General features: G+C 37.8%; 1 protein-coding gene across 1 annotated transcript in view; it reads left to right on the plus strand.

Annotated features, from left to right (window-relative positions):
- MALRD1 (MAM and LDL receptor class A domain containing 1) overlaps positions 1–26794 on the plus strand; it is a 1127868-nt gene that overhangs the window by 68859 nt on the left and 1032215 nt on the right. The window contains exon 5 of the mRNA XM_006869907.1: positions 5697–5793. Coding sequence (XP_006869969.1) covers positions 5697–5793 — 97 coding nt within the window. The remainder of the gene's footprint in view (positions 1–5696; positions 5794–26794) is intronic.

Consider the following 26794-nt stretch of genomic DNA (forward strand, 5'->3'; position numbering starts at 1 on the left):
CACCGCATTCACCATGTCCCAAAGATTTTGGTATGTTGTGTTTTCATTCTCATTTGTTTCTAGGAACTTTGTGAGTTCACGTTTAATTTCTTCTAACCATTCAGTTTTCAGCAGGGTGTTATTGAGTTTCCATGTATTCAACTTAATTTCCTTGGACTTCTTATTGTGGAATTCTGGTTTTATGACATTGTGGTTTGAAAAGATGCTTTGTAGTATTTTGATGTTTGTAAATTTGTGGAGGCTTGCTTTGTGCCCTAACATATGGTCAGTTCTGGAGAATGTTCCATGTGCCCTGGAGTAGAATGTGTATTGTGCTGTTGTTGGGTTGAATGCTCTGTACACATCTATGAGGTCAAGTTGGTTGTTTGTTTAGTTCCTCTGTAACTTTGTCCAGTTTCCTCTATAACTTTGTCAAGTTTCTTTCTGGTTGTTCTGTCCCTTTTGCAAAGTGACATGTTAAAATGTGACACTATAATTATAGATTTATCTATTTCTTTTTTCAATTCTAGTAGGGTTTGCTTTATATATCTTGGTGCTTTTTTATTGGGAGCATAGATAATTTATTATGGCTATGTCTTCTTGCTCAATTGACCCTTTAATCATGAGCTAGTATCCTTCTTTATCTATTATGTTGGTTTTTGCCTTAAAGTTTATTTTATCTGAGATTAGTATTGCCACTCCTGCTCATTTTTTATTGCAATTGTTGTTGTTGTTAGTTGCCATTGAGTTGGTACTGACTCATAACAACCCTATGCACAACAGAATGAAACACTGCCCAGTCCCGGGCCAACCTCACAATTGTTGCCGTGCTTGAGCCCATTGATGCTGCCATATTGCCAATCCATCTCACTGGGTCTTCCCCTTTTTCTCTGACCCTCCACCTTACCAGACATGATATCCTTCTCCAGCAACTAGTACCTTCTGGCAATATGTCCAAGATATAAGAGACGAAGTTTGGCCTTCATGGTCTCCAAGGAGCACTCTGGCTGCACTTCTTCCAACACAGATCTGTTGGTTCTTTTGGCTGCCCATGGCACCTTCAATATTCACTTCCAACACCATAACTCAAAAGCATCAATTCTTAGCTTGATATATTTTTTTCCATCCATTAATTTTTTTTTTTTTTCTTTGTGTGTAAGGTGTGTCTCTTGCAGAGAGTATTTTGAAACAAGGGTCTTGTTTTCTTATCCATTCTGCCACTCTCTCTGTCTTCACTGATGCATTTATTCCATTGACATTCAATGTAATTATCAGTTGTTGTTGTTGTTAAGTGCCGTGGAGTCGGTTCTGACTCACAGTAACCCTGCACAGGGTTTCCGAGTCTGTAAATCTTTACAGGAGCAGAACGCCTCATCTTTCTCCCGCAGAACCGCTGGTAGTTTCGAACTGCTGACCTTGCAGTTCACAGCCCGATTTGTAGGTTTTAATTAATTGCTGTCATTATGCTAATTTTTGTGGTGCTGTTCATTCCTTTGTTCTGCATGCATTCTTGTGCTGAGTTCATGTTTTTTATGCTATTTCTTGTCAGTTACTTCTTAATTTTAATGTTTGCTTGTTCTACTTGGATCTTCATTTTCATGGTAAGTTGTGAAATATTTACTTCTTTGGGGTTACCCTATAGTCTATTAACTTTTCTCTCCATTCAAGACAGTCTACTCTGGTAGCATAGTGGTTACGAATCGGTCTGCGAACCACAAGGTCAGCAGTTCAAAACTACTAGCTGTTTCACGGGAGAAAGATGAGGCTTTCTGCTTCCGTAAAGATTTACAGCCTTGGAAACCCTGTTCAGGGTCGCTATGGGTTGGAACTAACTTGACAGCACTTAACAACAACAACATTGTATCCTGCAATCAACCTGACCTCCTCACCACCTGGATCTCTGTTCATATATTTCCCCCTTCTTTGACATAGTTATTACTTTGGTCTTTAAATGGCCTCACATATCCTCTGAATTTATTGTTGTAATTTTGTTCTGTTCTGAACTCTGCTATCTACCGAGTTCCGGGTGGTGTTGCCACATCTGCCAATCTCTGATCGTTATCTGTTCTTATTGGTTTTCAGTCTAAAGAACTCTCTTTAGGATGTTTTGAAGTGCTAGATTGGTTTTGACAAAATGTTTTGATGGCATCATCATATTTGATTGACAGTTGTTCTGGGCAGACAATTCTTTGTTGGCAGTTTTTTTTTTTGGGGGGGGGTGGAGGGTTTATATATGTCTCCACATTGCCTTCTTGCCTGCATGGTTTCTGTTGGGAAGACAGAACTTAATCTGCTATGCTTGCCTTTGTAAGTAACTGTTCTCTTTTCCTTAGCTGCTTTTAGAATTCTCTCCTTGTATTTGATTTTGGAGAACTTGATTATTATATGTCTTGGTGATTTTCTTTTGGGGTCTATCCTTCTTGGGGTTCATTCATGATATTAGGGAATTTTTCCTCCAGAACCTCCTCAACTATCTCCTCTCTGTACTCTGTGATTCTTCCTATTCTGGAATGCCAATAATTCTTAAGTTATTCATCTTAATGTGATCCAGCATAAGTCTTAGATTCTCTTCAGATTGTTTTTATCCTTTTTTCTGCTTGGTCTTCTATCTTAGCAATATTGAGAGATTTGTCTTCTAGCTCACTGGCTCTGGCTTCCATCTCTTCAATTCTGCTCCTTTGGCCTTTCAGCGTGTTGTCCATTTCTGATATTTTATTGTTAATTATCTGGACATCTTTTTGCAGATTTTGAATCATTTTCAATGCTGTATCTATCTTCTTTGATTGCTCCTGTAGCATTTTCTCGACTTCTTCCTTATTTTCCTTCACCCCACTGTGGAACATTTGGATTTGTCTCCATATCTTTCTTCTGAATTCCTTTTCCGGCAGATCCAAAGCCTGCTCTTCTTCTAATGGTAAAGGTATGTCTGCCTCCAGCTCATTTGTCTCAGTTACTCTTTTCTGTTTTTGGACATGTGCTGATATCTTTTGTTGTTTTTTTTTCTTGGACATTTTCAGTGGTTAGCTGCATTTTCAATGATTAAATGAATATATGTTGCTGTATTGTTAAGCTTACTGTGTGTCTCTTGGTGAATGTGGTCTGGTGATAGGCTTCCCTTTTCATGTGTAATGCCTAGCAGCTTGTTTTGGCTCCTGTGTAGATGGTGGGATATCATGGGGTATGCTTGTAACCTGGTTGTATGGTCAGGTTTGCTGTCTCTTCTTGGGTAATGTAGGGAGAGAAAGCTCCCACCCATAGGAAAAAAGTGGGACCAAAAGGAAAAAAAATCCTAAATGATATAAGGAGCTGGTAGCGTAGTGGTTATGAATTGGGCTGCGAACCATAAGGTCAGCAGTTCGAAACTACCAGCTGTTCTGTGGGAGAAAGATGAGACTTTCTGCTCCTGTAGAGATTTACAGCCTCAGAAACCCTGTACAGGGTCGCTATGAGCCGGAACCAACGCCACGGCACATGACAACAACAACAACAACAGATGATATAAAAGCAGAGACAAAAACTACCACTCAAAAATAAAAATAAAACCATAGCTGACTGACCAGTAGCCTTTGCTGCACAGGTCAGTGTGTGTGCACAGTAGTAACCTCAAGCAGTGAATGGGGGTGTCCACTCGCTCAGCTCCCTCCTTTAGTCACCACCTTGGAGGTGCACAGATAGATATTCAGAAATGAATGGAAGAAAGATTATTCACAATTTTTATCTCAGAAGGTCAGTTAGGTATCTGTATATGCACAACACAATTCTCAAAATAGATGTGTCCTTGTGTATAGTAGTTGGTGTTGGCGCTTGCCTTTTATGTTGGGATTTTACAAGGTGCACATACAGTTTGGCTGTATGGCCAGATCTGCTGTTTCTTGCTAGGTAATTCAGGAATAAAGGGTCCCACCCAGATCAACTTTAGGGCTAAGTCCCAGGGCAGACATCATAAGAAGCAGCCAAAGGATCGACCTGTGGGACAAATGGGGCTACCAGAGACCTCCTCCCTGTGCTGTGGGAAAACTGTGGGTACAACACTGGACCATTTTGGGGGTACATGCCCACCTGCCTGAAGGTGTCTGGGCTGGGCAGTGAGGGTACAACAGAGGAGAGGAGGAAAGAAAAGTGTAAAATCCATCACACCTCTTTTCCCAGATGCTGCTCTATGGTTTTTAGTGCTTAATCATTGGATCAACCTGGCTGTGGCCCCACCCTCTGATCTCAACCTAGGCTGAGAGGCCTACAGGCAGCATCCCAACCAATTCAGAAATTGCTGTGCATTCCGTCCACAGTCAGATTTCTCCACTAGTTAGCATGGGAAACTGATGTCCCCCACCTTATATTAGATCCAAATATTTGGAGCTGCTCAGGGAAAGTGCCTTCTCTGTTTATTCCACACCTCTGCCGAGGAGCCTCTCCTACCTGTCTCTGCTTCTCCCACCCCCAAACTGGAAGTCACAAATATATATTTTTAATCACTATGCTGTACTGTCCTCATTTGAAACCATCCCTAGGCAACAATCTTGTTTAGGTCTTTGCCATCATAGTCCCACTTTCAAAGTAGTCATACAGTCATTGCCTTTTGTGTGAAGAAAATATGACTTTCCTAGGACAATACACTGAAAGATTTCTTGATAGGTTGTGCATAAGTTTCATTTTATTAGCATGGTAGATAGAATCTTGTTGGGAAATAAATATAGTAGTTTAGTGTGTTGCAGAGGAACAAAAGAGAATGAAGCACATCAAAACAATCTGCAATGGTTTGTAGCATCCAGGACAAATTTAAACTCAAAAGAAGTGTATACTTTTTGAAATGGAGTCCTGGTGTGGGGCTGTAGGACAGGCACTGGACTGTTAACTACAAGGTTGGTGGTTCAAACACACTAGCTGCTCCTTTGAAACTTTATGCAGGGACACTATAAGTCAGAATTGACTCAATGGCACTTAACAAAAGCAACAGCTTTTGAAATAGCAAAGCATTTATATTACAAACAAGACTAAAGTATACATAGAAGTTTAACATACTCCTAATTTCCCTTCATTGATATTCATTAGTGAGTATAGGATAATGCTGTTCACCAACCAACAATTTTATGTTGATTTAGGTAATTAAGAAATTAGAGAGTTGCTTCTCTCCAAGATTCACAGATTAATGAAACCAGAATATTTCCTCTTGGTGTAGACTTAGGTTGGGGTCTACATCACATTATAACAATCAGTCATTTTAATAGCCACAGAACCATGACTTCTAGTCAAGTGTCAGCTGAAGTTTGGATAATGTCATGAAATGTACAATAATATAGTGTGAAACATTCAAGGCAAGACTGAATAAAATGTAGAGAACTGAGATGGAAATGGATCATAATTGCAAAATATTAAGAACTAAGGTTCAAGATGGTGTCTGGGTTTGAAGGCTTGTTAATGCCAAGCAGTAGGAGCTCATAAAAACTAAACAAAGGTGATGACTGTCTTGTAGAAACCAGGTGAATAGTCCTTAATTTCACAAGCCTATTTTATAACCTCTGCCATACATCTGAGACACGGGGATAACCATACATTATTTTTTGTCCTTGAGAGTACTTGATCTAATCTGTTTCCATTTGGAATTGGCAGGGTCACCCAAGTGTATCCAAAAACGTTTCTTATTTGTTTGCTTTCTTCTAGAAAAACATGCAATGATGATATTCCTTATTTTGTGTTTTTGTTTTGCTTTCCTTCAACAGGTTGTTATTCAGGGTCAAATGATTACAGGTCATGAAGAGCATGAAGTCATAGCTATTGATGATGTATCTTTCAGTTCAGGCTGTCTTCCGGCAAACGGTAAGAACTTCTTTCACTCTCACCTTTACTGTATAAAATAAGGTGAGTACAATTTAAATACTGTAATGACTGTTTTGTGTGCTTTGTATTTTTAGCTATTGTTTTGGAATGGTTTACTTTCTACTGTTCTAATCTATTGTATAACAGTGACTAGATTTGTGCTGGAAGTGAAGATGGGCTGTTTTTCACTGACTCTAGTAAGAATTCCATGGAATAATTTAATCTTAGAATTAAAACTGTCTAGTAGTAGCTACACTATCTGGTTAAATTTTACCAAAAAGAGCTCTGTGCCTTTTAGGAAACAGTGAAACTGACCTTCATAGGCTTTAATATGCTTTCTTAGAGAATCAGCCAGACCCAGAACCCCACTGTGAGAAAAAATTAGAGAGACTTACTGGTTACTATCTATTGAGATGAAATGACTAGATAAATAAGCCACATGTATCAGATCTAAAAAAATGTCTATATTGGTCCCTTGGCTCTATTAAGTAAATAATATTTAATTCCTCATTCACAATGTTATGTAAAGAAAAATTCATTGTTAAAATGATAATTTGGTTAAAATAAAAATATATAGTTTAGTGTAATGAAGCAAGAACCAGGTATTTGGATGTTTTTCCCTTTAAAGAACTTTTATTTTACTGTGGAATAATGCAATAGAGTAGTGACAGCTATTTTCTAGAGAGTGGTTCAAGTTATAATTTGGCACAGAGATGTGATACTGGTGGTATGAAATAATATTATAAATAATATCTCAAGACCAGAGAAGTGATTAAGGATGCCTATGCTGTGCCTGGGTTTTAAACAACACTCCTGCCTGATTGTATTTAGCTTATAGGTATGTATGTCTTGTTACTCAGTCCAAGTTTGGGTTTGGCAGAAGCTGGTGACAGCCCCTTCCAACACTTGAACATATAAAGATCTCTTTCATCTCTTTCATCAGTGCTCTGTGTATATTAGATAAGAAATCACTATATTATAATTGAAATGGACATGGAGAATTGGAGAGCTTTAAGAAAATAGATTGTAACACTCCCATACCCATAATTTCTAGAAGTAAGTAATTGAATTTTTCACAAAGGCAGTCAGTTAATCACTATGAATTAAATGATTAATCATCTCAGTCAAAGAAGGTCCCCTCCTCACCCCATTTTCTAATGCTAAGTTTGAATTCTTCTGTAGTGTGATGGGTACTGTGGGAAATGCCTGAATGACTCTATTCTGCTGTTGCTAAATGCTATAGGGTTGGTTTTGACTCTAGTGACCCTGTATAGGGTTTCCAAGGAGCAGCTGGTGTATCTGAACTGCTGACCTTTTAGTGAGCAGTCCAGTGCTTATCTTACAGCACCACAGCAGAACTTCAAATTACTCTATGATATTGTTGATATTGGAGTCTCAGTGTGTCACCATAGGATAAACACTTAATTGGAAGGTCTGTTTGAACCACAAGGTTCGTTTGAATGGAAAACTTGGTGGCTCACACTCACCAGCTACTGCTCAGAAACCCTCTACAGGGTCAGAACCCATTTGATGGCACTCAACATCAACAATATTGCTGATACGTAGAGCTATTTAAAAATAAACTTTCCTACTGTGTGTGTATTTCTATCAGTACCTCTTGTCAGGTTGGTTCCTCAAGCAGCTCTGGCAATGTTTAACTAAGAGTAGCATAGAGTCTCTAAATGATTGTCAACCTATTTTTACACAACTGAAGAAACTTGTTGAAGGAGTTCCTCTTTTTTAGGAACTTTATCATTCAACTTGAAAGGGAGCATAACACATTAAATGAAGTAGCATTATATTTTTCCTGCTTCAAACCATAGAAAACATGTTTTGACAAGGTTAAAACAATATTAAAACACACTGTCATCCAGGTGATTCTGGTACATACCGACTCTATTGTTGTTGTTTAAGTGCCATTCAGTTGATTCTGGCCCATAGTGACCCTGTATGGTGTTTCCAAGGAGCGGCTGGTGAGCTTGAACCACCAACCTTGAAGTTCAGACGACTTTGCAGTCTGATGCATTAGTCCACAGTGCCACACCAGGACTCCTTGGGATGGAGTAAAATGCATTTTCAAGAATAATTCTATTTAGAAGGATCAGTGTGAGACTGGTCCCTATGAGGTGGAGGTTAAAAACATCCCACATGTCTGACTTTTCCAAAGTGTTATACAGCTCTTTGATCCTGGTTATCACTACTTCCCTTCTCAGTATTCTCTTCCATGTCCCAGAGCTCTGCAATTTGCTGCAACATCTAACATAAGTCGCCGGTGGTCAAGAAATGGCTCACTCTGTTGTGGAGGCTGGCAAGTCCTAAATCTGAAGTTCAGTGTTAGTTTGGAGAATTCTCCTCACTGACTCAAATGGGTCTGTTGACTCACAAGGTTTATTGGTTTGTAAGCTGTCAAATCAGGTTGAGCTACTGGCTGAAGTAACAAGAACCAGAGATTAGATGGAGACGAGCTTGGATACTCAAGCAAAGGTGCACACCATCCACTCTCATAACCTGTGTCTCATTTTATATCTAGCAGGATGACAAATCTGAGCAAGCCCCTCCTTACATTTCCAAGTTTTTACAATTACAAATAACCCTGTTAAAATAATTTGCAACTGAAGCATATGAGGGTGAATCAAAAATTATCCATACTCTGGCTGTAGAATTTAATCAACTTTTAGAAGTGACAAACACAACATTTTTGGACGTCTCCTTGCTTTTCAATATACTTTGTCCAAATGTTTTTCACTGAGCTGCAAACCTCAAATGCACCACTATCTTCACTTCATCAGAGGTGAATCTTTGTCCTTGAAGGGCTGCTGTAAGGTGAAAGTCTGATGGAACAAGTCAGGACTATAGGGTGGATGCTTTAACACCACCAAACAAAGTTTTTGCAGAATGTCAATGGTGTGGGTAGAGGTGTGACAAGGAACATGTATTATCATGTAAGATCACAGTGCCTTTGGATAGCAGTCCTTTATACTTAATCCAAAGTTTAGGCTTCGGCTCTTCAGTGAGCATTTCACTGTAACAAGCACTGTAGATCGTTGAACCTTTTTCCTCATGGTATTCTAATAACGGCCCTCGAGAATCCCAGGAAACTGTAAACATCAATTTTCCAGTTGATGGTTGACTTAGAACTTTTTCTTGGTTGGCATTTAAGGATGTTTCCATTCTATGGTCTAACATTTACTGTCAGGCTTGTAGAGATCAATCCATGTCTCATTAATAAAACAATTTTTTTTTTTTTTTTTAAAAAGAAAATTTTATCTTCCTTTGAGTATTGGTCCAAATTTTGTTTGCAGACATCCAAATGCTTTTGTTTATGCTCCTCTGTAAGTTATTTTGGTATCCATCTCACACAAACTTTTCAAAACCTAAGTCTGTCATGGATTATTTCATAGGCAGAATCATGGCTAATTTGCAAATTATTTGCCAAATAATCCAGCCACTCATCTATTTGACAGAATCATTTCACATTCACGTTCATGTTGTCATCAGCTGTGGACGTGGATGGGTGTTTTAATATAACTGGAGTTAAGATAATTTTTGACTCACCTTTGTGTAATTGTATCAGTGTTTTTCCCACCTTAGCTTACCCAGACCCAGGGGGAAAAAGTCATTTGGTGGCAGTTACAAAGGCATGGCTAGAAGAGATATATTAAATAATTCACTGCACTGTGCTGTTTCTTAGGGTTTCTGAAGCTGTAAATCTTTATGGGATCAGACTGTGACATTTTTCTCCTACCAAGCAGCTGGTGGATTTTTTCTGCCAAAATTTTGGGTAACAGTCTAATTCTTAGCTCACTTAATAATTAGCTCAGTTAATACCTAACTGTTAATACTAATCTCTGTCTACTTACATGTATACATAAACACATTTATAATGAAAATGATGGACATTTCATTTAATTATTTTTTTAAAGCTTTAACTACCACAACTCTTTCTGTTATACAGAATTATTTTCTTGAATAAAATTATTGAGAATTTAGAGATGTGTCTAAAATAGAGAAATAAAAACCTTTAGTTGTGGAATTGTAGAGGAGCACAGAAGTAATTTGGAACTTTTCTTTAAAAAAATATATTTTTTTTTTCCTGAAGCAAAAGCCACAAAATTTTCTTTTGATATTTCACACTGTATAAAATTTCTAATAAATCGATATGCATACTTCTATCCTGTAGCAATCTCTCTACTGTGTTTTCTATTTACTCTCTCTTAGTCAGGAATTCCTCTCAATACTGTGCCTATCTATTCCTTGTATCTACAATTTTATCTCTACTGACACCTTTCTTTCAGCATATTAGCAAGTTCAAGTTAACACAGATCTTGAAAACAAATTTAGGGGGGGCATTCTTTTTTCTCATTTTAGCTGGCAGCTTCCTAAGGTCACCTTCACCAGATGCTTGACCAATGGTGTCAAATAGAGCTACAATGCAAACCACATAAGGCATTTAAAACCTTCTTGTTGCTTTAATAAATAAGTAAAAAGAAACAGATTAAATGAACTTTAATGACATACTTCAGATAAAGCAATATCCAAAGCATATAAACAAAATAAAAACATTTTAAAGAAGACAGCTTGCATTTTTAGTACTAATTCTTTGATAAACTATAGTTTATTTTATACTTCCATCATATCTATTGTTTTTGTTGTTAGATGCCGTCAAGTCAGTTCTGACTCATGCTAGTATTTTTTAAATCCTTGGTTTAGTGTTTAATTCATGTTTAGTGGCTACTATGTTAGACAGTAGAGTTCTACCTACTAGGCATACAACTATTCATATTTTGAGGACCAATACTCAGACTTGATCACAGTTCCAAGCCTCTAATTGGCCACTAGAGGGTTCGGCAGAGTTTCTATTTTTTTCTAGCTTCTGACAGAGTTTCTTTATGGTTTATTCCTATCTCTCAAGTTATTTCCCCAGCTCCTATTCTTCCACCTATCACCTTAAATATCAGTATACTTGGAATTCAGAACATGAATCTCTTTTCTACTTTCTGTATACTCTCCTGAGATAGTTCATCCTGTCTATGAATTCAGGCACCACCACTGATAACTTCTTCATCTATCTTTCTTAGCCATATCTGTCTTCTTTGTTTAACTTAGCAAAAACAAATTAAAGTGTTATTGTGTGCCAGACATAGCATTAGGATTACAAAGATTCTGAGATAGACAGCCACAGAGGTAATTTCTATATAATACAGTAAGTGTTGTGGTCAGAATAAAAGATGATATGGAAACACAGAGGATGTCTGAAGGACCAGGCACAAATGAAACACAATGTAAAGCTGAGTTCAACATGATAGAAGAAGGTATCTCTAAGCAGAGAGGAAGCAGGACCAAGGTAGGAAGAAACAAAAATGTGATAGATGCAGTATTATATTAAAATGGGGAACCCTAGTGGCTCAGTGGTTAAGTGCTTGGCTGCTAACCTCAAGGTTGGCGGTTCAAGCTCAACAGCTGCTCCTCAGACACCTGTACAGGGTCGCTATGGGTTGGAACCGACTCGATGGCACTTTATAACAACAGCAACCTGAAGTAGCAAAAATGGACAAAGTATATGAAATAATGATTTCTAATTTGCTTAATGGAGCCCTGGTGTGGACTGTGGGCTAATATGTGAGGCTGCAAAGATGATTAGAACTGCAAGGTCGGTGGCTCAAGCTCACCAACCGCTCCTTGGAAACCATATATAGGGTTGCTGTGAGTTGTAGCTGACTTGATGGCACTTAACAACAACAATTTGCCTCACATCAGGAACCAAAAATACTAATCTAAGAGCAGGACAAAGTGATTGCTATGAATACTACCTTGAGAGAGTTTCCAGGATGTGATACATAAAGGGGAACCTAAGGCAGAATCCTAAATATCCCTGAGTTCTGAAAACTAAACTGAGAGTTTGGATGAGATTAAGGGCTAGACTTGGCCTAACAAAGAACCAGAAAATAGAGAGAGTTATACAGAGAGGACCCTAGAGTTCTGCATTACCCTTATTTACTCAGCTTAGTTCATAGCACACCATGTAAGGAAATTACTAAAACCACTGAGAGAAACATTGAAGGGATTAGAGACCATAGTGCCTGCCACTCACACACCCTGGGGATAGTCGGTTCCCACCAGCCAGACTGGAAAACATCAGGATTCCTGTGACAACAAATAAAGTATAGAGCTGTGTTGTGCCTATATGAGGGGAAAATAAAGAGCTCTATACCGAATATTGCTTCATTACTATCAAACAAATATTAAAAATATGATCAAAAGGATCAAGCTGTTTCCAAGTAATTTAACTGCATCCAAGAAGAAAGCTCAAGAATATTTATAGGAATGCGAAGTATCCAGCATCCAACAAGGTTAAATTCATAATGTCTGCAGTGCAATTAAGGGTACCAGGCATACAAAAAGAGGAATAGATGATCCATAATGAACATAATGAAGACATAAGTTAATCAATTGAGACTAACCCAGAATTAAAACAGATGCAAGAATTAGCAAATGATTATATTTAAGCAGTTGTTATAATTGTATTCCTTGTACAGACTTGGAAGATTTAAAAACAGATTCTAATAGAAATTTGAGAAATAGAAAATACTGTGTGGGAGATTAAAAAAATACGCTCCATGGAATAAATGGTATTAGATATTGCAGAAAGCTGGAGAGTGAAGGCATAGTAATGGAAACCACACACACACATATACACACACACACACAGCTCCTGGTGTGATGCTGTGGGGTCAGCACTGGACTGCAAACCCAAGGCTGTTGTTGTTAAGTGTCATCAAGTTGATTCTGACCCATAGCAATCTTGTATAGGATTTCTGAGAAGCAGCTGGTGAACTGGAACCACTGACCTTGCAGTTCAAACAGCTTTGTAGTCTGGTTCATTCATCCATAGCACCACACAAGGATTCCTGTAAACCACAAGCAGTTCTAAATCACCAGCTGCTCCTTGGAAACCCTATAAAGGGTCACTTTGAGTCAGAACTGACTTGACAGCACTTAACAACAATATAGAAAACATAGGAAAAATACCTCCCAAAATAAAATAACATGTCAGTGAGCACTGGTGGAACTCAAAATTACCTGCTATACATGTAATTGGAGTAACTGAATAAAAAATAAAAAAAATTTTTTTTTAAGGAGAAAGGGATTGGGCTAGAAAAAAATATTTGAAGAAATGGAAACATTTTTAAATATGTGAAAAAAATAAATAAACCCATAGATTCATGAGCTTTCAAAATTTACCTAATGAAATAACCTAATGTTTAAAAACTAGATTAATCTGTAGTTGAATGGGTACGTTATCAAAACAAATAAGCACATCAGAAAATACTCAGTATCACTGTTGTGATGTGTCATTGAGGGCCATTGAGTCAATTCTGACTCATAGCAATCCTGTATAAGGTTTCCAAAGAGCAGCTGGTGGATTTGATCTCTTGTGAGTTTAGGAAATGCAAATTAAAACCACAATGGAATTTTAAAACACAGTTGTGGTTCACAAATTATATTGTGACCTAATTCTTGGAACCTTTTATAGAAAGGATAAAAAAGAAGAAAGGCTTTTGCATGGGCTCTAGTGCTTACAACTTTCTAAGAGGGAGGAGGAGGCAGAAGTAGATTAGCCAATGACGAAAGAGAAGACAATATAACCATGAAGGCAGAGATTAGGGTGACATAGTTACAAGCCAAAGAATGTTGAAAGAGGCGTGTTCGGGAGCCTCCAGAGGTAGTGTGGGCCTATTAACACCTCAACTTTGACTTAGTGAAGCTGATTGCAAGCCTCTGGCCTCTACAAACGTGAGAGAATAAATTTGTTGTTTTAAGTCACCAAGTCTGTGGTAATTTGTTATACAAATAAGAAACGAATACAATAGCTATTAGAAGCCTAAATTACGAGGACTGAAATACTGTATGTTTGCAAGAATATGAAAGAACTAGAACTCTCATAATCTGGTAAAATATAAAATGGTACAACAACCTTGGAAAACAGTTTGACAATTTCTTAAAATGTTAAGTACATACCCAGCATATATCCAGCCATTCAACTCCTAATATAAAGTTTATCCAAAAAAACTAAATGCACATAGCTGCTCCTTGGAAACAATATAGGTTTGCTATGAGTCAGAACATGGCCCATAACATGCATATGAAGATTTGTGCAGAAGTTCTCATAGAAGCTTATTTACATTAACACCAAACTCCAAAGCAATATGCATCAAGCAGTAAATGGACAGTGTTTGGTATACTTATACAAAGCAATTGTTGTTGTTTTTAAGTGCCGTTGAGTCGGTTCTGACCCATAGCGACCCTGTACAGGGTTTCCAAGGCTGTAAATCTTTACGGGAGCAGAAATCCTCATCTTTCTCCCGCAGAGCAGCTGGTAGTTTCAAACTGCTGACCTTGTGGTTCGCAGCCCGATTCGTAACCACTACGCTATCAGATACTACTTACCAAATAAAGGAGTAAGCTGTTGAATCTTCAACTTATCCATGGTTTTACACTCAGTAGTTTCAGTTACTCACAGTCTACTGTGGTCTGAAAATATTTAAATGTTATACTGTCCTAAGTAATGTGATGAAATCGTGTGCCTTCACACTCCATCCCAGAGTTGCCTTCCTCCTCAGCCATGCAGAGCCTGAAAACCACAAGTGAGTAAAGTAGCTTCTCATGTCCTGGCAGCATCTGATGGGTTAATACTTCCTGCCTGGGGCACCCTAAGCGTCTGTCATTGTTAAATGCCATCTAGTAATTCCAACTCATTGTCCTATAGCACCATATCAGGACTCCTAATAACTGTCATATAAGAAAACATAATATATATAGGGTTTGTTACTATACATCTAGGAGTCCTGGTGTGGTGCTGTGGATTAATGTGCTGGTCTACAAAGTCAGTTTGAACTGCAATTCAAGCTCACCAGCTGCTCCTCTGAAATGCTATACTGGATTGCTATGGGTTGGAACTGACTTAATGGCACTTAACAACAACAACACTATGTATCTAGGGGCATGGTGGCTTCATAGGATAAGCATGGAGCTGTAAACCACAAGGCCAGTGGTTGGAACCCATCAGCACCTACAATGCAGAAAGATGAGGCTTTCTTTTTCCTCAAAAATTTAAAGCTTCAGAAATTCTATTCAGAGTTGCTATGAGTCTGAACTGACTCCGCAACATGTAGAAATAACACCAGCAACTACATATCTGGAGTTTCAGACATCTGTTGGGGGTCTTGAAATGTTTCCCTTGTGGGTACTGTACACACAACAACATGGATGAATTTTTAAATAATTATGCTGGGCAAGAGAAATCATACCAGAAAAATCATTCATATTCTGTGATTCTGTACATAAAATGTATAGTGGCAGAAAGCAGAATTGGGGAAAGAGAAAAAGGGAGTAATAAGAAAGGAATATGAGGAATGTTTTGGGGATGCTGGGCATGTTAATGATCTTGATACTGATGATGGTTTTACAGGTGAGTACATATTTAAAACTTATCTAATATATACTTTAATATATATAGTTTAATGTAGGTCCACCATAAAGTGGTTAAAATGTAATGTGTGATGAAAAGAACATAGCTGTAAATATATGGGTTGGAGCCAGGTAACAGAGGCCTTGTGTGCTTTGGTAAAGTGCTTCGAATTTTTGCAAGGATTTCAAACAACAGTGTAACATGGTATAGTAGTTCTGTGGAAGATGAGATTTGGAAAGCCATTATAATTGTTTCTAGAAATGGGGTACCAGAGAAGAGCTGAAATACTAAGATGAGCATATGGGTGAATGAAGTGTTGAGGATTTCTTCCAAATGTGAGGGACAGAGTAGATGGTGCTGTCATTAAGTTGGTTTGGGAATATGAGGATGGGCATATATGATTGCCTTCATTTAGTATATTGAGGTTGAGGGACCTGTGTGATAGATGTGGGTCTGCTCTGTAGTAATTTTGATAGGAGCTTCTAGAGAGATCTTCATTCAAAAGCATGAGAACTCCTGGATCGTGTTCCTTTAAGTTACCTTTTCCAAACTCTTAGAGAAGTATGAACTTGAATGTATTTTTCTCCAAAAGAAGATAACATTTATTAGATCTACTCAGAAGAGATGCAATGTACCAATATAGAATGATTTCCTAACTTCAGGCAAAGCAGATTCAGTTGCTGACTGATGCACTATTCAATCATCCCCTAATACTTTCTTCTGTTGCCCTACATGGCTTTCCTGGGTACAGCCAACTAATACTAATGCTTCATTTGGAATGAGACATCTAGTTCCTGACCCTGATCACTCCAGCAGTGTTTTCATGTAGCTCAATTTTGCAGTTTCTGCAGAAACTGAGGTCTCCCAAGCAAAATGATCCCTACCTAGTCTTCTTCATTGGTCAATCTGGCTAATCACCCTCAAAGGAGAATGTGGTAGTGGAATCAGCTATTGGCAGAACTTTCAGCAGTTAGGAAATTAGAAGTTGGCTGCTGCCATTGAAACTTTGTTTGCATCACAAATTGTCATAAGAGCATGCTTATGTCGTGCTAGGGAGTTGAGGTTGTCTATAACAGGACTCGGCTGTCATTTCAGACTTGCACTTTCTCTCTATCTTGAGCCCTGGGAACCAAATCCATTTCTCTCATTATACATGCTCCATAGACTGGGACAACCGCCAAGGTAGATGGGCTGTGATAAATATTCAGAAGACAAATACCAGATTTTGTAGGAAGCACTTGGAACAGCTTAGTATTAAATCTCTGTATAGTCAAACCAATTGTGGTAGGAGTCAGAGCATCAAAACTGAACATTTTAAGGAGCGTGTGGTTAAAGAGAAAAAAACTTGAAGTTTGTGATTTCTAAGAGAAAAGTTCTAGATAAGGTTACCACCATATTGTATTTGAGGTGGTATGGTTATGAACTTTATTGAGATAAATCATTAATGAATTTTAAGATAAAATTCATTAGGCCATTCACATGAATATTAAATTTACATAACATGTCGAGACTTGAGGATGGGAAGACTGAGGTCTTCAATGAATATGTAAAGCAGATGAAAACTATAAGGAAGACTATGGATTGGGTATAATCAATCAAGCTGTTTCTGTACATGGAATTATGAATAATTGTGCAGAAATAACATTGAGATTTAGAGGAACAATGACCTTAATATTAGGCCTTGTGTTTTGTTGAGCATTTGAATAGGACACTACCCCTTGGAAAACTGCAAAAGAATAGTGTCTGTATGGAAAAAGGTTGCAGAAATACCACATGATGAATGGAGTATTATTTGAAGTCCAGGGTATTTGTTGAGGGTACACTTTAAACTTTTTGGAGAATTTAACAGTATGAGGATAAATCCTTAAAGAATTGATACTTTGATGATGTTGCATTTTATAATGACAGGAATATGAGAGATGATGAAATTAAGCTTTCACATCGAGCTGTCAGTTAAGCCTCAGATACTCTCAATACCAACTAGACCTAGTTAATTACTAAATCACTCTAGAAAGTTCCCTGGTAAATACTAAGAGTGAGGTTTGTGTTTCAAATAAGGTTCTCAGATCATTTTTTGTGACATCATCCAACCCAGGTTTTAGAACAGGACTAGTATTGGAAACCACAAAGTCTGCATAATGTTAAGTGTTACCCTTGGCAAGGACTGAATCTCAGCAAACTAGAATTAGTGATTTTAGTCTCATGGTGGTGACTGGGTTGAGGGTTGAGCATCTGACGCGTTAGCCAAGTCAAGCCAACTATCTTCTGCACATATCCACCAGAAAATCCCATTCCAATGGAAGATGGGTTAGAAATGCATTTGGATGGAAGAAAACAGAAAACTTTGAATGACTTAAAAAATATATGTGAGCTAAACAGAAATAGTGTAGGTCAGCAATTCCAACAGGGTGAAGGCTAAGGATTTAAGGATTTTCTTGGTATTTGTCTCGTAATTCTCACCTTATAGTTACGACGATTGAAGCACTGTCTGTCTGAAATTCAGGACAGGAAGAAGGTAGAAATGGGAAGGAGAAATGTTTCTGGCCAAAGCATTGCCTAGACAATTGTCATGTGGATAATCCTGCCTGCTAGAAAGGCTAAAACATCATTTAACTTTTACACTCAGACAAGAACAGGCTTATGGTTTAAATGAACAAACATAGAAGGGAGCTCCAAAAAATTGGTGGAAAAATTCCACTTTTCCAAAAACTTTTTTGCAACATCTTGTACTGCTACAGAAACTCAAAATCAACATGTTTAAAACTAAGCCTGAATTTTCATGTAAAATCTGTTCCTTCACTTGCATTTCCCTATGGTAGTCATTGGCAACTATTTAGTTTAAATCAAAAGCCTAGGAGTCATTCATAAATCCCTCTTCTTTTTCCTCATCTACTTGTTTTCTTCATCTCATTGGTAGAAAATCCTATTGAGGGCATGTGCTTATACTTTTCAAAATCTCTTCTTTTATTTTTATTCTTATCTATCCAAACCTCATTTAGGTTTAAGATCATACTTTCTCCCCCTATTACTTTCAATCTAATTGTATCCTACTATTCACATTACTGGAGTCCTGGTGTGGTGCTGTAGGATAAAACACTGGACCCAAAGTCAGTTTGAACTGAAAGGTCAGTGGTTCAAACTCACCACTTGCTCCTGGGAAGCCCTAAACAGGGTGGCATGAGTCAGAACCAACTTGAAAATACAACAACAAAATACACACTGCTACTAGGAGCTCTGGTAGCGTAGTGGTTACGAATTGGACTGCAAACCTTAAGGCCGCAGTTTGAAACTACCAGCTGTTCTGCGGGAGAAAGATGAGGCTTTCTGCTCCTGTAAAGATTTACAGTCTCAGAAATCCTGTACAGGGTCGCGATGAGTCAGAACCGACTCCACGGCACATCACAACAGCTAGATTCTACTTTCTAAAAACAAACATGGTGACCAGGAATCTACTTTTCTTAACTCCATAAATAGTGCATTTACCTTTAGGATAGAATTCAAATTTCTTCTAAGTTTCCTGTGACCTACCTCTTGTATATCCATCCATAAGCTTCCTTCCTCACAACTGCACCAATGATTCTCAAACTCAGGCAAAGTGAACTACTTGTGAGTTCAGCAACACAGTGTCCTTTCATTCTTGGATATCTTTCTAAACCTGCTCCCTCTGCCTGAAGGTCCCATTCTCTGACATTTTTTTGCCTGTCCCACTTCTACTGGTCATTTCTGACTGATCTCAAGTGTCTTTTCTGAGGCTACTTCTCTTAGAAATAATCCTCTCATGCCCCCACCCGGCTACACACATGCACTCATTCAGACATTATACATCCATTTCTGTATGTCAATCCATCTCCTCAACTAAATGCTGAATTTCCTAAGGGCAGTTATAGTATGTTATTCATTTTTGACTTACCAACACATAATAAATATATGTTGAATGAATAATTGAACCAAGGACATGTGAAATTATTTAAATGCCAAGTATTTGGGAATTCGGAAGAGTTATTTTTACCTCAGAGCTATATGTGCCCCATTCCATTAACAAGAAGATTTAAATAAAATATCATGGGAATGTGGCTTTTTTAATGGAACTTACATTTATGGTAAAAATTATTATAGTATTTCTAGGTTTTTTATTTTAATGTAAAAAATAAAAGGATCTCTTCTAGCTATAAAAAGTCACTTTACCTGAGAAGAATGAATGTAAGTCAAGCATTTGCCATATTTTAGTACAAATATAAGTGCCTTTTGTCATGTTATGGGAGAAATATAGTTCTTATAAATGAGCAGACTGTGCCCTAATGTGTCTGTCTTTTGACAGGTCATTGTGGTTTATGGAATCTGTTGTGTATGATTTTTAGGGTTCCTGAGAAGTCATCTTTTATTTAATTATTTCTCAAAGCACTGTGCCTTCAAGAATATTTTATGAATCTTTTTGAAGACTTGGGAGAAATGTTGAAATCAATGGGAAGGGAAATGAATAAATTAACTATGCTAATACCCATGTAAGGAGTAGTGTGGCACTGTAGAATAAGCACTGGACTGCTAACCACAAGGCCTGCAATTCAAATCAACCAGTGGCTGGATTGCTATGAGTTGGAATGGACTCAAGGCATTAGCAACAACAGTTGCCTTAGTAATGGACTAAAGTGTAGCAGGCATAATACATACAGGTTAAATTGAATGAAAATAATGAATACATATTTATACCTTGAAACACCCAATATTTGAGAAGCAGCATTATATGAAAACAATGTAGCATAAAATTACAAAATATCTAGAATCTGCAAAAAAAAAATAATAATAATGCAATGCCAAGTACTCCTAGAATTCATAGGATTATACGGCTAGCTATTCAATTGATATTTATCACATATCCTGTGAGATGACAAGCACTGTGCTAATGTAGTTAATAACATTGTCATATACAATCCTCAAAACTTTTTCTAATATGTAAGAAGGAAAAAAAGCTTTGCTTTTCCTTGTTTATTTTCTTTTTAAGTTGAAAGTAAAGTCATAATCATTTAAAAATAAAAGTTACAGTAGCCCAGTTTTCAGCTAAGTAGTAGACTGGTATAGAGGGAGGACAACAATGTTAGTAAGATTTGCTCATTTTGGAATGGTCGGCATTCAAGATCAAAAGGGTATTTCCTTAATAACAGTGTTCAGAGGGATTGGGAAGGAGGGTGGAATGGAACCAGGAACCACAGGGAGAAAGTGGAATAACTGTGAAAATCATTTAGATGAGACAAAGCATGTAATTGGCTGAGTGTAAAACTAATGATCTGCTTGCAAACCTTCACTGAATCACAATAAAATACCAAGGAAAAATGTTACAATGTAGGAAACAGGATTCACGGTATTGCTGGTTGATTAATTTTAGTGCTACCCTTTGTGACTTGTTTACTTTCCACCATTAAAAAAGAAAGAAAGAAAGATAGACATCCAGTGTTGTTAAGATTGAGTAAGCCTCTCCAGTATTTTTCTCCCTCTGATTACAACTAACAACTTGTTGTTAAGTGCCATCGAGTAGGATTGGACTCACATTGATCCTGTAAATAGTTTCTGATGCGTGGCTGGTGGATTTGAACCACTGAACTTTTGGTTAGCAGTCCAGTGCTTATCCTACAGTACCCCACAGGTCTCCAAGTAGTAACTATGAAGAAACAAAATAAAAAGAATTGACCTCAGGACCTTGAAAAGTAAATAATTGCAGGTGGGTAGTGAAGAATAGTTAGCATTTGAAGAGTAACCAGGACAGTAACAGTGAGCATCCTGTATCCTGTTTTGGTTTGTTTTGCCTTGTTTATCTACCAGATTTGACCCAAGTTTGAGCTAAATCATGAAAGTGTATAGTAGGCACAGACAGCAACAATTAGAAAAGCAACACTATTCTTGTTGTTAAGTGCTGTTGAGTTGGTTCCGACCCATAGCGACCCTGTAGAGGGTTTCCGAAGAGCAGCTGGTGTGCTTGAACCACCAATCTTGCAGTTCAAATGGCTTTTCAGTCTAGCTTATTAACCCACAGTGCTATACCAGGACTCCAGAAGAGCAACAGTAGAGAACAGGAAAAGGGAACCCTGTGAGCCAGAGAATGTGGAAGGAAACCACTGTGTGCTCTCAGTTTCTCTCTTTATCTCGTGTCATGAGACCAGCCACTGGAAGGGAACTGCACTGTTTTATCACAGAGAGAGAACTAAAATCACCAGGGAAAATCTGGTTCTCTGTATATACGAAGCATAGAAAAGGGCCCTAACTATTTGAAAAATGGAGGAAATCTCCCTCTTCTCTACTTTTGTTTGGGTTCAGTCACGTGGAACTTTGTACAATTTGAAAGATAAAATTCTGAAAGAACTTCATCTCTTTGATCAGACAAACCAAGAAAAAGGGGCCCTTGGAGGTCAGAAAGTGTGGGGAAAATTGTGGAAAGAGTAAGAAAATGGGATGTCTAAATTTTACGCACGCAATAAAACAGGTTTTAGGTTATCCTTCAAGGTATGTATATATATATATATGTAAAACACACTTAAGTGTAGCAATGGCTTTCAGAAATGAGTCATTTTATCAACTACTCACTCTCGAAGTCCACAGGCTAACTTCTGAGTGACTGATGGGAGGGGCAGACCCAAATAGCATAGAAAGGTTTTGAAAACTGAACTGGCATAAACCACTATTCACTGAAGGTGAGACAAAAATGGTGTTCTAAACAAAGGAGCTCTGGTAGCATAGTGGTTACGAATCGGGCTGTGAACCACAAGGTCAGCAGTTCGAAACTACCAGCTGTTCCACGGGAGAAAGATGAGGCTTTCTGCTCCCGTAAAGATTTACAGCCTCGGAAACCCTGTACAGGGTCACAATGAGTCGGAACCGACTCCACGACACATAACAACAACAACAACAACAAACACAGCCAAGTTTATAACTTGATGAAATTAAAGAATTTAGCATTCTCCAGACAAACAGTAGGCTCATTCATAACAATTGTGAGGATGGCACAAGACCAGGCAGTGTTTTGTTATAACTTGATGAAATTAAAGAATTTAGCATTCTCCAGACAAGCAGTAGGCTCATTCATAACAATTGTGAGGATGGCACAAGACCAGGCAGTGTTTTGTTGTGTTGTGCATTGGTTCACTATGAGTTGATACCGATTCAGTGGCACCTAACAACAGATGATTTTAAAATGACCCAGAGGCTCACAACACAATATTCAATTTGTCCAGTATGCAATTTAAAATGTCTTGAAAATCAAAGAAAATGGAAATCAGACATACCCTCATGGACAAACCAATCAACAAATGCCAAACCCAAATACACTTTTTAATCATTGAATGAAAACTTTAAAGCATGTATTATAGCCACCCTCAATGAAGTAAAACTGAACATTCTTGTGAAAGGCATGGGCAGATAACAATTCTCAGCAGAGAAAGAAAATAACTGTTTTAAAAGAATCAAATAGACATTTTATAACTGAAAATACACTGAATGGCCTCCGTTACAGAACAGAGATAACAGAGGAGACAATGAACTTGAAGATATATTAATAGAAATTATCTAATCTGGAAAACAGATGGAAACAAGATTTTTCTAACATTAACAGAGCCACGGGGACTTATGTTGTTTAACATTCATTAGAGTCTCTGTAAAAGAGGAGAAAGATGTTTTTCTAGCTTATTAAAAAAAAATAGTTTGTGTATCTTTCAGTTATTTTCAGTATATTCACATGGTACAATCATTACCACGATCTAATTCAAGTATCTTTTCATAACCCCAAAAAAGAAACTCCACATCCATTAGGAGTCATTTCTCATTGCTTCCTCTTTCCTGACCTTGACGACCACTAATGCACTTTCTGTTTCTATGTAAGTAGGGATTGCCAGAGAATTGTCATGCCTGTCAGCTAATGAAATTATCTGAGAATATTGCTTTTGGGGATCTCCAAATCTGACCCAGAGGTTGTTACGCTGCAGGTTTTCATGATGCTGGTTTACAAGGTGGTCTTCGAGCTATAAAGGAAGATGGAATTAGGGCAACTGTAGCCTTGGAGGATGAGCACTGGAGTACTCACTACAAGGTTGGCTATTCAAGCCCACCATCAGCTCCTCAGAAACTCTATGCAAGGTTACTATGAGTTGGTATTGACTCGACAACATTTTACAACAAGACCAAAATGCCATAATATTCACTCTTCTTAGCAAAATCCAATCATTCCAACTTATGAATGAAAAGAACTCTTCCTTGAAAGATGCAAATTAACTCAAGAAGAAAAGTCGAAGATAGATTCAAGAAGAAAAAATAACCTGAATTATTCTAAGTTTATCTTTACTAATAGGATCCTGAGTGAAAATCTGCCAAGAAAGAAATCTCCAGGAGCACGTGGTTTTGCTTGTAAATTGTTTCAAGTATTTAGAGAAGAAATAAAACCAGTTGTACACATCCCATTCCAGAAGATAGAATGGGAGAATATGCATCTCACCTTAATTTTGTAAGGACAACATTATCCTAATATTGTTATTGTTATTGTTCTTGTTAAGTGTCATTGAATCAGTTCCAACCCATAGCAATTGTGTATTGGGTTTCCAAGGATCAGTTGGTGAGCTTGAACCACTGATCCTGCATTTTAAACTGACATTGCAGTCCAGTGCACCAATCCGAAATGATAAACCAGGACTTTATCCTAATATTAAAACCAGTCAAAGTATATGAAAGTGAAACACTAATATTCTTAATAAACATAAATGCAAAAATCTTCAACAAAATTTTATGAAATTGAATCCAGCAATCTATGAAAATATGCATGCAACCACCCCAGGACTGTGAGGCTTGTTCACAATTTACAAAGCAGTCAAAGAATTCACCATGTTAACAGAATGAAGAAGAAAGAGGACATGGTAATCTTAGGAAAAAACATTTGATAAAATTTAACATGCATTAATGATCAAAAATTTAGCTAATCAAGAGCTTCTTTAAGCTGATAAACAGCACAGAAAATTCCTACAGCTCACATCTTACCTAATCATGAAAGAGGGAGTGCTTTTCTCCTTAGACTGGAAGTCAGGTAAGGATGCCCACTCTTACTATCTGTATGCAATCTATAAGGCAAGAAGCAAAAATAAAAGGCCTCCTAATTTGAACAGATGGAATAAGCCTATCTCCACATATTTGCAGTGAATAAGGAAGACTGTAGAAGAATTGATGCATTTGAGTTATGGTGTTAGAGGAGAATATTGAAAGTGCCATGGGCTGCCAAAAGAACAAACAGATCTGTGTTGGAAGAAGGGCAGTTGATACAACCTAGCTTAATGAAAGTGAAGAGAATTTAAATAATTACTGATGGAGATTAAATACCATAGCCTTTGGTTGCACCTTAATGTAAAGAAGACAAAAATCCTCACCACTGGACCAATCTTTTTCACCACTGGAGAAAAGATTAAAGTTGTCAAAGACTTTATTTTTCTCAGAGCAACCATAGACATTCATGGAAGCTACAGTCAAGAAATCAAATGATGTATTATTGCATTCGGTTCATCTGCTGCACAAGACCTCTTTAAAGTATTGAAGAGCAAAGATGTCAGTTTGAGGACTAAGGTGGGACTGACTCAAGCCCTGGTATTTTCAATAATCTCTTATGAATGTGAAAGTTGGACAGCAAATAAGGGCAACCCTAATAGAATTGATGAATTTGAGTTATGGTGTTGGAGGAGAATATTAAAAGTATCACAGACTGCCAAAAGAACAAACCAATATATGTTACAAGAAGTACAGTCAAAATGCTCCTTAGAAGTTAGGATGGCCAGACTTTGTCTCTCATACGTCAGACTTATTGCCAGGATGGTCCAGTTCCTGGAGAAGGGATATCATATTTGGTAAAATAGAAGGTCAGAGAAAAAGAGGAAGAGTCCCAACGAGATGGATTGGCATAATGGCAGTGGTGATAGGCTCAAATGTAGCAACAACTGTAAGGTTTGCTTGGGACCAGCCAGTGTTTTGTTTTGTGTTACATAGAATCTCTATGAGTCATTACCAACTCAGTGGCACCTAACAACAACGACAACAATGCAAGGAAATACTATTCAGCAGTAGAATGAAAAAAATCCATTGCTGTTGTGAATTATGTGATCGTATGTGATAGTTTGCATGGGAGAACATTAGCTTTACATTCATTCTGTCGTATATTGTTTCATTGCCATGGTTACAATCCCCTCCATGCATCATCAACCAACCAAAGGGTAGACCCTGCAAGCCTGCCCCCCTCTCCGAGTCATCAGCACACAGCCCCTCTCCCTCCCTGAGTCCAGGATCTTCAGCCACTCCATCTCTCCACATCATCGTCTCTACCTCCATCTCTGGCATCACTGCTTCTCTGGGTAGGGTTCCGCATTCTGCTCCTCTCTCATGATGTTCCCAGGGTCCTCCGCAGGACTGCAAGATCAACCACTCCCCTACTTTTGTTACAAAACATCTACCTTTACATTGTTTTGTAGTATTTTGATGTTTGTAAATTTATGGAGGCTTGTTTTGTGGTCTAACACATGATCACTTCTGGAGAATGTTCTATGTGCACTGGAAAAGAATGTATATTGTGCTGTTGGGTTGAATGCTGTATACACATATATGAGATCAAGTTGGTTTATTGTGCTGTTTAGTTCCTCGGTATCTTTGTAGAGTTTTTTTCTGGTTGTTCTATCCCTTTTCGAAAGTGGCATATTAAAATCTATCACTATAATTGTAGATTTGTCTATTTCTTTCTTCAGTTCTAATAGGGTTTGCTTTATATATCTTGGTGCTCTTCCATTGGGAGCTTGGATGTTTATTATAGTTATGTGCTCTTGCTCAGTTGACCCTTTAATCATGAGATCGTTGTTGTTGTTATGTGCCATGGAGTTGGTTCCGACTCATAGCGACCCTGTATAGGGTTTCTGAGGCTGTAAATCTTTATGAAAGCAGAGCGCCTCATCTTTCTCCTGCGGAACAGCTGGTAGTTTCAAACTGCTGACCTTGAGGTTCGTAGCCCGATTCGTAACCACTACGCTACCAGAGCTCCTTAGTCATGAGATAGTGTCCTTCTTCATTTCTTATGCTGGTTTTTGTCTCAAAGTTTATTTTATCAGAGATTAATATTGCCACTCCTGTTTGTTTTTCATTGCAATTAACTTGGTATGTATTTTTTTTCCGTCCTCTACCTTTTAGGCTGTTTTTGTCTTTGTGTGTAAGCTGTGTCTCTTGCACGCAGCATATTGAAGGGTCTTGTTTTCTTATCCATTCTGCCACTCTCTGTCTGTTCACTGATGCATTTAATCCATTGCCATTCAGTATAATTATCGATAGGTATGAATTAATTGCTGTCATTATGTTAGTTTTTTTGTGGTGCTGCTCATTCTTTTGTTCTGCATACCTTCTTGCACTGCATTCATGTTTTTGTGCTATTTCTTGTTGATTTCTTCTTAGTTTTAATGTTTTTGTGCTATACTTGGATCTTCCTTTTCATGGTAAGTTGTGAAGTATTAATTTTCTTTCAGGTTACTCTATAGTCTA

The sequence above is a fragment of the Chrysochloris asiatica genome, unplaced genomic scaffold (assembly GCF_000296735.1).
Source record: "Chrysochloris asiatica unplaced genomic scaffold, ChrAsi1.0 scaffold00137, whole genome shotgun sequence".
Taxonomy (NCBI): domain Eukaryota; kingdom Metazoa; phylum Chordata; class Mammalia; order Afrosoricida; family Chrysochloridae; genus Chrysochloris; species Chrysochloris asiatica.